Source organism: Eubalaena glacialis, chromosome 19 (genome assembly GCF_028564815.1).
Source record: "Eubalaena glacialis isolate mEubGla1 chromosome 19, mEubGla1.1.hap2.+ XY, whole genome shotgun sequence".
In the NCBI taxonomy this organism is placed as follows: Eukaryota; Metazoa; Chordata; class Mammalia; order Artiodactyla; family Balaenidae; genus Eubalaena; species Eubalaena glacialis.
Genome location: NC_083734.1, coordinates 27,265,166 through 27,275,968, shown reverse-complemented (window position 1 = coordinate 27,275,968; position 10,803 = coordinate 27,265,166). Strand labels below are relative to the sequence as shown.

Below are 10,803 nucleotides of genomic sequence, written 5' to 3'. Positions count from 1 at the left end.
TTTAAGTTCCTTAAAGCCAAGAATGAGGTCACACTTCCGTTCTCTCCAAACACTATAGGGACCTGGTGATGGCTTTTGCCCACACTGACCATGGGAAGAGTTCTGAATTCCCCAAGGAAGCTTCACACCTTTGACAATGTTTTTTTTCTTTTGAAAGATTTCCCATCCTGGCTTTCTCAGAAGCCTAGACTTTGGTCACCCACCCCCCTAGCAGCTGCCAGCGGGGAGGGGGGTGGCTGTTCAGGGATCCTTCTATTTGAGGCGCTGGGGCTCCTGGGTTCTCTCTCTGGCTCGGGGTGGGGGACAGGGAAGGCGGGAGCACGCTCCCAACCCAGCCGCAGCACACAGACCTCTCCTCGTATCGTGCAGCCCAACCCAGCTCTGTGTGAACTGGCACCCGCCACCCAGCCGCTCACAATGACGTTCCCTTTGACTATGTTTTGATCACTGAGGTTCAGCCTCAAGGTTTGCTACGCATCCATATGAAGGATCTCTGAGACATTAACTGGAAAACAAGGTACAGAACAGTATACATTGTGTCCCCCTGTACACACTCAAAATTATTTCTGCAAAGAAAGGTGACAGTGGTGGCCTCAGGGAAGGGAAAATGGGAGGGCCAGGGGACAGGAGTGGAAAGGAGATTGATTCTTTCACCTTTAAATTTTGAACCATGAGCATGTATAACTTCTTCTTTAATTATGCAACAAATAATTTTTTTAAACGTCTTCATTACTCTGACAAAGAAACCACCTTTTAAATCCCAGAAAGATAAGGTTTCTGAGAATGAGGGAGCCACGATCGTTCCTCTGAGACAGAGCCAACTCTACCACCTGCCGAAGTCTTCCTCCCAAGGCCAGGCCCGGTATCCGGCACCCAGTGGTTGCCTAATGTCGAATGGATGTAATTTACTTCCCCATCTAAATGTAAAGCATTCCCTAAACAAGAGGAATTGTACAACAGTGATAAAGGTGGGGGGGAGAAGCAGCATGGCTGAGAATGGCTTTTGCCTCATGTACTCACTGACCTTCCATTACCTGAGCACCATGTGCAAGGTGTACAGTCTGTGGGGTGTGGGCCCCACCCTTGACATGCCAGGAGACAGAAGAGACTGCACACAGGAACAGGGGGGAAAAGTTACACAAGTTTTAAAGTAAGAAGTTTCTGGAGCAGCAAATTACTGATAGCTGAAAACTAATAGCTGAAGGGTGTTTTATTTATTCAGTAAAAGATAAGGAAATGAAGAAAGCAGGAGAGTCGGTAAAAACTCGTAAACACACCCTGACACCAGGGAGGAAGGTGGACGCCGGTGAAGAGCGTCATCCCTCTTGGCAACCCAGTTACCTACAGAGAAGTCATCTGAATTCAGTCTTCAGCGGGATGTAATCATTCACTCGACAAATCTTTCCTGAGCAGCCTACCACCTGCAGGTCTACGCTAACCACCTCCAGCACTCAATCCATGAGATTAAAGTTATAGTTTTGGCCTTGGTCCATCATCAAGGATAGGTCCTCATTCTCACTGCAAAGCACAAGTCAGCCTGGCCTCTCAAGCAAAAAGTACAAAGATTAGCTGCAGACACAGCTGGCCAGGGAACCACACCTGATGTGCAGGTAAAAGTCTGATGGATCAAGGAAGAGAAACATACCAGAGAATCAAATGTGAACACAAAACTCCAAGCAAACCTACTCAGAATGGGTCCCATTCAAACAATACTTCCAAAGGCGTCCTCATGCTATTTACAATTTTAAAGTAAATTTACTTTATAAGCACCAAGGAATTCTTTGTTTAATACCGCCCTAACATAAAAGTTCACATAACTGCTTCTTCAAACCATGATACAGAGCTTTATGACAACCTAGAAGTGGGAACCAAAAGAAGGCAAACATGATGCCTTAGAGATCAAGAAACATTTACACAGTTCAACTGTTAAAAATAGTACAACATTCATGTAGTGAATCCAGTTTGGATGTCAGTATACACAGCATACAAGTTCTTCAGGGAGGTGAGAGGCCTGTCGACTGTTCTCCAGATGCCCCCAAATGCTGGGCCTGTGGATCTTCTTTCAGAGACTGGTTCTCCAACGCAGTCTGGGGCTCGACACCCATGGGTTCAGATTTCCAGGAAATGTGACTACCATCCTGTTGCTTAAAAGACCAGATATAAGTACGTCACACAGATGTTATGACTTTCACTCAATTAATCAGCTGAAGCTATATGACTAGCACATTCTATCACTGACTCAAAAATCTAACATTAATATCTCAGGTCAAATTTGATTACAACAAATAATAAACATGATAAAAGTCTCTACAGAACCACGATTTTAAAAGCCCTCATGACAACTCACTTGTTCCAAGCAACAATCCTTACCACAAAATTCTAGTCTATTCAATCTAACAGTATTTGACCTGGAGCCACGGTTGGGGAAAGAAAACCAAGCCTTCCTTTAACCTCTGACAAACAGACAACCAATCCTAGTAACAGTTTTGCTAATAAAATACTCACAGTCCTTGCTTCTCCTACTCGTCTTAAAATGACACCTTCTGCCAATAAAGCCTTCCCTGCTTCCACAAATAACTTCTCTTCATCTGTTTCTCCAAGTTTCTGTAGCTCAATGTACTTCTCCACAAACCTAGAATTCCAAGCAGTCACATCTTCAGTCTGTATATTGAGAGTTGTCAAGACATGCTATTACACAGTCCCGAGCATTCCCTTAAGAGAACTTCCTGGGGAGTCTGGGATTGACACGTACACACTGCTCTATTTAAAACAGATAACCAACAAGGACCTATGGTTTAAAAAAAGAAAAAAGAGTTAATTTTAAAAAAAAAGAGATCTTCCTATAGGAACATCTTTTTCCTCAAGTGGAATGCAATAAAACTCCTCAAATTGACAATTAAATCCTAAAAAAAGAAAGGTAACCAAAGACTTGTGGAATGGCTTACCGTTGACAGGTAGACTTGAAGTTTGGATTGAACAGATCAAAAGCTTTTTGACCAGATCCATAGGTTGAATAAAATTTCCTAGAAAGTACAAAACAACACAATATAAATCTCCAGTTATAGATCATGGCCAAGAATGGAGGGAAGAATAACTGCTGGGCCCTGAGGAATTGAGTATAACGTGACCTACAGACCTTTTTTGTTCGTTTTAAATAAGCAATGCATGCACATGGTAAATACATCAAATGTTACAGAAAGGTATCCAGTGAAAAGTAACACTCCTCCTCACCTCTTTACCCTAAACTCCCAGTTCCCCTCCCCTGAAGCAACACTAACCCGTTTCTTGTGTATCCACCCAGGAATGTTCTATCACTATACAACCAAACACGCATCTATCATTCCCTGTCCCCAGCCACACTGTTTAACCCCAAGGATAGTAAACACATCTTGCCTTTTTACTTAATATTTCTCAGAGATCATTTCAAATCAGGGCACGTAGATTGTTTCTAGTCCTTTGCTACTTTAGACAGTGTTGCAATGATTACCTTTATCTATATTTCTTAGTGTACTGTGCAAACATGCCTGTGGAATAATTTCATAAAAATGGTATTGCTGGGTCCAGGTATGTGCCTTTGTAATCTGGCCTTGCAAATTGCCAGAATGCTTGCCAAAGGGGCTGTGCCAACTTACACCCACACCGGGAAGGCAGGAGAACGCCTATTTCTCCATACCCGCACCTAATTACATCTTCCGACTTTTTGATCTTTGTCCATTTGACAGGTGAAATATTATAATTCACTGTAGTTTCCCTTTTCTTATGAAACAGGTTGAACATCTTTTCATGTTTAAAAGCAAATGAATTTCCTTTTCTGTGACCTGTCCACGTTCTTTGCCTATTTTTCCTTTTGGTCTTTCTCTTATTGACTCATAAGCAAACTTTATAGCAATATAAACAGGAAATTAGCCCTCTGTCATACATGTTGCAAAATTTTTTCCCAGTATGTCACCTGACTTTTGATTTTGCTTATGGCAGTTTTTGTGTGCTGAAATTTTAATATTTTCTTCTATGGCTTCTGGGTTTTTATATCATGCTTAGGTAGGCTTTTATCACTGAGATTATTTTTTAAATTATCCCATAGTTTCTTCTAGAACTTTTACGACTTCACTGTTTACATTTAGGTTTTGATAAACCTGAAATTTATTTTGTTGTTGTAAGTTCTTAAAAGTATCAAAAACACCAAAAAAAAAAAAAAAAGGCCAAAAAGATAAAGGTTCAAAAAACTATTTAAGTATAAGGTATTATTATTTTGGCCTTAACAGCAATAAAAGAGGAAGCAGTAAAATATTCCACATTCTCCAGTGACCATCACCCAGTTCCACTGCTACGCACACAGTAGAAGCACAAATGATTTTAATGTGTAAATGACCTTGAAAGCCGAGAGCATGCAATGGACCTGAGCAGAAAAGTACTGAAAAAGTATTTACTGCCCCAAAGATCTCTGAAAATTTACAAGTAGAGCCAGAACATACTCGTTCTCCTACCTCAAAGGAGTGTTGTAGGAGAAAAAAAAAGATTCCTCAAGTGAGAGGTGCCTGGACCTCAATAGAGAAAATGACTTTATAAATTGTTTTCTTACATCCAGGAATAGGGGTAAGAATAAGGTATATGTATTAATTTCAATTAGGCACAATCTCTGATCTTAACATTTAAAGAGAAAAGAAACTGTACACACTCTGGATACTAAAAACTAACTGACATCCGTATTTGAGGGAAAGGGCTTTGTCAGTGAATTCCCAGTAAGTTGACCTTGAGCCTCATTGTTCTCATGACTAAAATGGAGACGAGGATACCGACCTTGCTTGAAGGGTTGAAGTACGACCTAAATGAGATAACGTTGGTTAAGGGCTTAGCACGCTGCCAGCCACCAAACAGATGTGCAGAAACAGGTAGCTATCATTGCAATGATCAGTCAGTTGCTGGGCTCCAGATTCTACTTCTCCGAACTTCTGCTTCTCTCACATGGGGGAGGGGCTCTGATTCCCTAATCCGGCTAGATAGACAAGACCGGCTCCACAGAGCAAGCCCAGACTCAATTCCTACTTAAGTTGCCAGACTGCTGGCTAAACCTTTCCTTCTCAAGTTCTGCAGCCTCCAGTCCACCATACGGGCCCGGCACTCACGCTCTAATCCGATCCTCGTGGTAGAAGATGTCCTGGATGTGAGCTTTAGCTTTGCCGTATCGCAAGCGGGGCCTTCGGAAGACCGGCTCCCTCAGTGGGGGGAAGGCATTATATATGTCAAACCAGAGGGGCTTCTCCTTCAACACACCAGCCCGAATCAGGTCCCGCGTCCTGAAGGAAGGGTAAAGAACGAAGGTCAGAGGGCTTCCCTGGTGGCACAGTGGTTAAGAATCCGCCTGCCAATGCAGGAGACACCGGTTCGAGCCCTGGTCCGGGAAGATCCCACATGCCACGGAGCAACTAAGCCCGTGTGCCACAACTACTGAGCCTGCGAGCCACAACTACTGAGCCCACATGCCACACTACTGAAGCCCGGGCGCCTAGAGCCCGTGCTCCGCCAACAAGAGAAGCCATCGCAATGAGAAGCCCGCGCACCACAACGAAGAGTAGCCCCCGCTCGCTGCAACTAGAAAAAAACCAGCGCACAGCAAGAAGACCCACTGCAGCCAAAAATAAATAAACTAATTAATTTTTAAAAAAAGAACCAAGGTCAGTCAGAGAATCAGTGTAGCCGCAGCATGGGACACCGGCGGGGTCACAGAGTCCGGAAGACAACCGGAAGGAGGGCAGAGCAGGAGGTCCCCTACCTACAGGTAAGATGTTTCCATACTCCAAACCAACCTAACAGTGCTCGGGAGTTAATCCTTCCACCTTCTTATGTGCGTCCCACCCCCCTCGCCCTATCCCCGTCCCGTCAAGGAAAATGCAAAGACGGTCCCGCCAGGCCCATCAGCCCCTTCCTCCCATCCTCTTCCTAGAGACCTCCACTCGGGGAGCGGAGAGGTGCGATCTTGAACGTGAGAGCTAAGAAATTCAAGGGGTGACGCAGTCAAGCACAATTCTTCAGAAACAGGAGAGAGCACAAGAGAGGCCTGGCCGGACTCAGACCCACCCAAGAAAGGGCATAAAAAGGGGAGGCGCCCTCGGCCCACCCCGGCTCCGAGCACGCACCGCGAAAAAATGCTCCCCACGGTTTCCAGGCGGCTCCCCGCCATGCCTGGCGCCTCGGATCCCGTGCGGCTCCTCGTACCGGAACCGGAAGCGCCCGCAACAGGAAAAGTGACTGTAAGTCGCGGGCCGAGCCGCGGATCTCTGGGCTACCGCCCCGGCCCCAACGGGAGGGCGGAGCCAGGCAGAAGCAAAGGATGGCCGCATCGGCACGCCATAGGCTACATGCCATGTTCAGACAGGAGCACTCGATAGCCGAGCCTCCAGGGAGAGAGCGAGCCAAAGCCCGGCAGAAGCAATAAATGACCGATCCAGGGGAGGGGTTAATTGTGGTGGTTGCTTTACCCTTTCTAGCCTTACTGAGCCCACTCCGCCCGAGAAGACCGGGCCGTGCGGAGGGAAGATGATGGGGAGGGAGGAGGGAGGCGCAGCCTACGTCCTGGGAGAGCCAACTAGTCTAGGAATTCGTAAGGCAGAGATAAGAGGTCACCAGCTCTAGGTCCGGGCTGCACCTAATTTTGGTTGGAGTCAAAGACTGCGCGGAAGGAAACTGAGGCCCGGGGAGGAACGTCACCTGCCCAGGGTCACCCTAGAGCCCAAGCCTCCGTCCTCCGTCTCCTACTGTTTAGCGCTCCCCACTAAACCCTTTGGCCCTGGAGCGCCACCTGCATGCGCTCTAATAGGGATGCTGCGGGCAGCTAGTGTTTTCTCCCCGGGAGGCGTCGCTAGCTAGCTGTTCCTTAGAGCTTGAAAAGTGAAAGTGTCCGGAACAAACAAATTCCGGGAAGGAAACTCAAAAATCTGGGGAAGTATCCTCTCAGGATAACCTTTTGGCCCAACAGTCATACTTTGGGTAAAGTACCCCATAGAAATTAAAACACAATTTCATGAGGATATTTGTGCAGAGATCGTCATTGCAGCATTGTTTGTAATGCACCCTCCCATCCATCGAATGGGGAGATGGCTGGAAAATTATGCTTCATATAATCTATGGAGTCCTATGCAGCTATTGAAATGAACGAGCTAGATCCATACGTATTGACCTAGATGAATGCCCACGACTTATTGTTAAATGAAAAAGGAAATTGCAGAGAAGCGTCTGTAATCGAAAGAAAAAAGAAATCTTTTAGACGTGTTTGTATGAGGATAGAAACTATGTGGAAAGGCACCCACGGCTGTGAACATTGATCATCTCCAGTGAGATTACAGGAGGGGAAGGGAGAATTTTTTTTCTTTATGTATCCCTCAGAGTTTGACCTGTGAAGAGTTTGTATTCATTTTTGAACTGTTTAATCCAGTGAAATGTTCTGAATCACATACACACACAATATCTTCCGGGAGCCCATTATCTTTGTCATCAAGAAAGAGTGTCAAGTCATCCCAGAGTCCTTCCTGCTCTCTGGGAGGCTGGTGAGGTGGAGGGGGGGATGTCTGATGAGCAGTTAACGCTTGCTTGTGTTCTCTCACCGAATCCACACACACACCCACAACTGGCTGTTGTTATCCCCATTATAGATGAGAATGTGAGGCCACAGGAGGTTAAGTAACTTGTCTGATAGGTAACTGACAGAGCCAGGCTTCCAGCCCCACCTAGGCACTTTCTAAGACCCCCACAATGCCTCCTCAGCCACGCCTCCGGCTGGAGACTGATGGGCTGAGAAGTCAGGCAGAACTGGCCCCAGGGGCAGGGGACAGGGTGATCTGAGGCCAAGGGCTGAGAGGTGGGTTTCACTGCTGCCTCAGGACCCTCTGGAGCAGGGAAGAGAGAGCACAGCTCCGGCCGCTGGGCCGAGCGTGGAGTCCTAGGCAGGTCTACAAGACTTTGCTCTAGGGAGAGCAAACATACTCGCAGCTAAATATAGTCTTCCCAGGCTTCAAAACAAGTTTCTAATTCCGTCCAAGTAAGAGCTAGCTGCCAGCCCAGACCACAGACACACTTCCCTTCTCCCACTCGGGCCTGCCCTGTAGGCCACTGCTGTTACCCAGTTACCGCTGCTAAAGAATTAGAAGGGCTTATTCCAAGTTCAGGGAGGGGAGCCAAAGACCCAAACGCTCGATGGGGGAGGAATTGCAAGGTGGCAGTTTTCTCTCTAGATCTTCTTGGGGAAGTCCCTTCCTCTTCTGAGCCTTTCAAGTTTCCCCTCCAGCATCCTATTTCATGCTTCTGTGACTGAGAACGGAACGTTGGTGGGTAGTGTAAGGAACCATGGAGATGTGGGAGCAAAGATGGATTGGGAACCCTCAACCTGCAACAGGACGTTGCATCCCAGGGAGCATTCATTCATCACGTAGGAGGGAGCTGGGGGCCGGCAGAATGGACAGTAGCGGTTTTCTGTCTTCTCACCCGGGCCTCTCAAAGCTGCAAGAAGCTGATGCACTCATGCCATGCACCGCACCAGGGACCTGGATTATCTCCTTCAATAGTTCAGCTACCTGAGGCCATAGATCATGTCCTGACAATCTTACAGATAAAGGAATAGAGCTTGTAAACTCTCCAGAAGGTCATATTCCTTCCACAATACCGCTTGGCCCCATTTTGTCCCACTGCATCACACTGTAGATGTGCCCACTAATCCTGTCATCTTGGGCACTTACGTAACTTTTCAAGCCTCTCTTTCCCCATGTAACATCTGGCGGTGTCTGCTCATTGCCAGAGTAAAAGCGATCATTCATGTAAAGCACGCATCACAGTGCCTATCACATAGTAAGTGCTTGTAACAGGCAAGTCTAGTGGCTGTTACAGCATCACTTCTGCTGTTGTGTCCTGTAATCCACTGATTGCCACCTGAGACTGCAACATTTTGATGATATTTCATAGATCGCCTTAATGTTTTATTTTCTTGCTAAATGATCCATTCATCCCACAAACATTTCGGCACCTACCTGACCCTGTGCTGAGTCCTGGAGAAGCTGGCTGTCCAGAGGGGGAGACAGAGAGGCAAATGCATATGTGATAAGTTACATGCTGAATAGCTTATTGACTATTGGGTAGCTAGGGCTGCCGTAACAAAATACCACAGACTGAATGGCTTAAACAACAGAAATCTATTGTCTCACAGTTCTGGAGGCTGGAAGTCAGACAGAGATCAAGGTGTTGGCAGGGCTAGTTTCTTCAGAGGCCTCTCTCCCCGGTTTGTAGATGGCTGTCTTCTCCCTGTGTCTTCACACGGTCTTCCCTCTGTGTGTGTCCATGTCCTCTTCTTATGACTCCAGTCATATTGGATTTGGGCCCAAACTAATGACCTCATTTTTACTTAAATACCTCTTTAAAGATGCTATCTCCAAACACAGTCACGTCCTGAGGTACTGGGGGTTAGGACCTCAATGTATGGATTTTGGAGGGACACCATTCAACCCACAACATTGATCAATAAGAACTGGCAGTGAATAGCTTCCATTTGCCTGCCCAGAGCCACACCCACTCTGTGCCCTTCTTCACCCAGCTCTGCTTCCGCCCCCGGAGGCTGACTTCTAGGACTGCATCCTCCAGCCCCTTGCCCTCTGTTTCACCAATGGGAGGCATTGGCCGGGGACTGGGAAGAAGGAGGAGACAGAAGTCATTCCCACCCCTCCTCCCTATACAATCCAGGACCGTAAAGTCTTAGATCCGCAGAGCGGCCTCTTCACACCCAGCTCTCTCCCCAGGTTCCAGTCTCCTCCCTTCTCTTCAGGCCTAGAGACGGCCAACTGTGCCTCTCTGTACCACCCGTAGGGTCTAGGCCAACCCTTGCGGCTTCCCTACAGTCTGCCCACATCTTTGTAATTAGTGCCCAGGAGTTTGTCTGACAAAAAGAACAAGAGCATCTCCAATAGCAGAAGAGCTTTGGCAAGTGAACCCCCCAGCATGCTGATGAAATCACGAATACTGCTACTCACCTTTGGCAGAGAGCCAGGATCAGAGAGCAGTTAGATGTTGCTTTAAAAGGGGAGGAAAGCAGTAATGTATATTCAATCGACAGGACAGGGCCCAGGAAGAGGAAGGGCACGGAGGGGGGGTCTTCAAGGAAGAGGCAGGAGTGCCCCCTCTCACCTCCATGCTGTTTGTCCCCTGGCCCAGACCCTCCCTCCTTGGAGGCCCACACCTCCACTTCCTTTCAACAGTCAGTCGGGAGGGCGCTTCAGCCCCGGCACACACTCAGCCAGACTGCACGCATGTGCCCCTGGGACCTGCTCGCTCCCTCAGCTTCTCTCTCTCACTTTGCGGGCCTGCTGTTGTAACTGTCTGCTTGTCCGAGTCTGTCTAGCTGGGCCTCTTTGAGGCAGCAACCAGGACTCTTATCTCTGCCTCCCCACACCCAGCCTGGTGCTTGGCCCAGAGCTGGCTCATAGAAAGAATTTTCTAGTGGAACAGCATGGAGAAATAAAACCAAGTTAGAGCAAATGAGGATGCAGTGACCTCAGCCCTCCTTTGCTGCCTTCCTTCCTGGAGGCCTTCCCTGGATACACCCATACGGAGAAAGCTGTGGTTGAATGGAAGCAATCCTCCACCCCATCAGGCCCCTGGTCACTTCCCGTTCTGGCTGTCCTCTGTGCCTCACTGATAGGATAGATCCCTTTTATAAACCTCTGAGCCTCAGCTTGTCTTCTGTGAAATGGGCATCATCATAGCACCCACCACATAGCCTTGTTAATACCTATAGTTAACCAGTGAGTTAACCAGTGTAGTTAATAC

At 47.4% G+C, this 10,803-nt stretch overlaps 1 protein-coding gene across 1 annotated transcript; it reads right to left on the bottom strand.

The window, feature by feature from the left end:
• Positions 1-1,192: 1,192 nt before the first annotated feature.
• Positions 1,193-6,286, bottom strand: MRPS23 (mitochondrial ribosomal protein S23). Its single transcript, XM_061175596.1, has 5 exons — positions 6,135-6,286; positions 5,124-5,294; positions 2,946-3,023; positions 2,506-2,632; positions 1,193-2,144 (listed from the first exon to the last, which is right to left on the bottom strand). The coding sequence occupies exons 1-5, from the start codon at positions 6,176-6,178 to the stop codon at positions 1,995-1,997; spliced, it is 570 nt and encodes a 189-aa protein (XP_061031579.1). The 5' UTR covers positions 6,179-6,286; the 3' UTR covers positions 1,193-1,994.
• Positions 6,287-10,803: the final 4,517 nt, after the last annotated feature.

Excerpts from the sequence above, each read along its gene's own strand:
- MRPS23 (XM_061175596.1), bottom strand. The coding sequence starts at position 6,178 with ATGGCGGGGAGCCGCCTGGAAACCGTGGGGAGCATTTTTTCGCG. Across the intron at positions 2,633-2,945 it reads TTCAAGTCTACCTGTCAACG|GTTTGTGGAGAAGTACATTG; the intron begins GTAAGCCATTCC and ends TTGGAATTCTAG. Across the intron at positions 2,145-2,505 it reads GAGTAGGAGAAGCAAGGACT|CAACAGGATGGTAGTCACAT; the intron begins GTGAGTATTTTA and ends TGGTCTTTTAAG.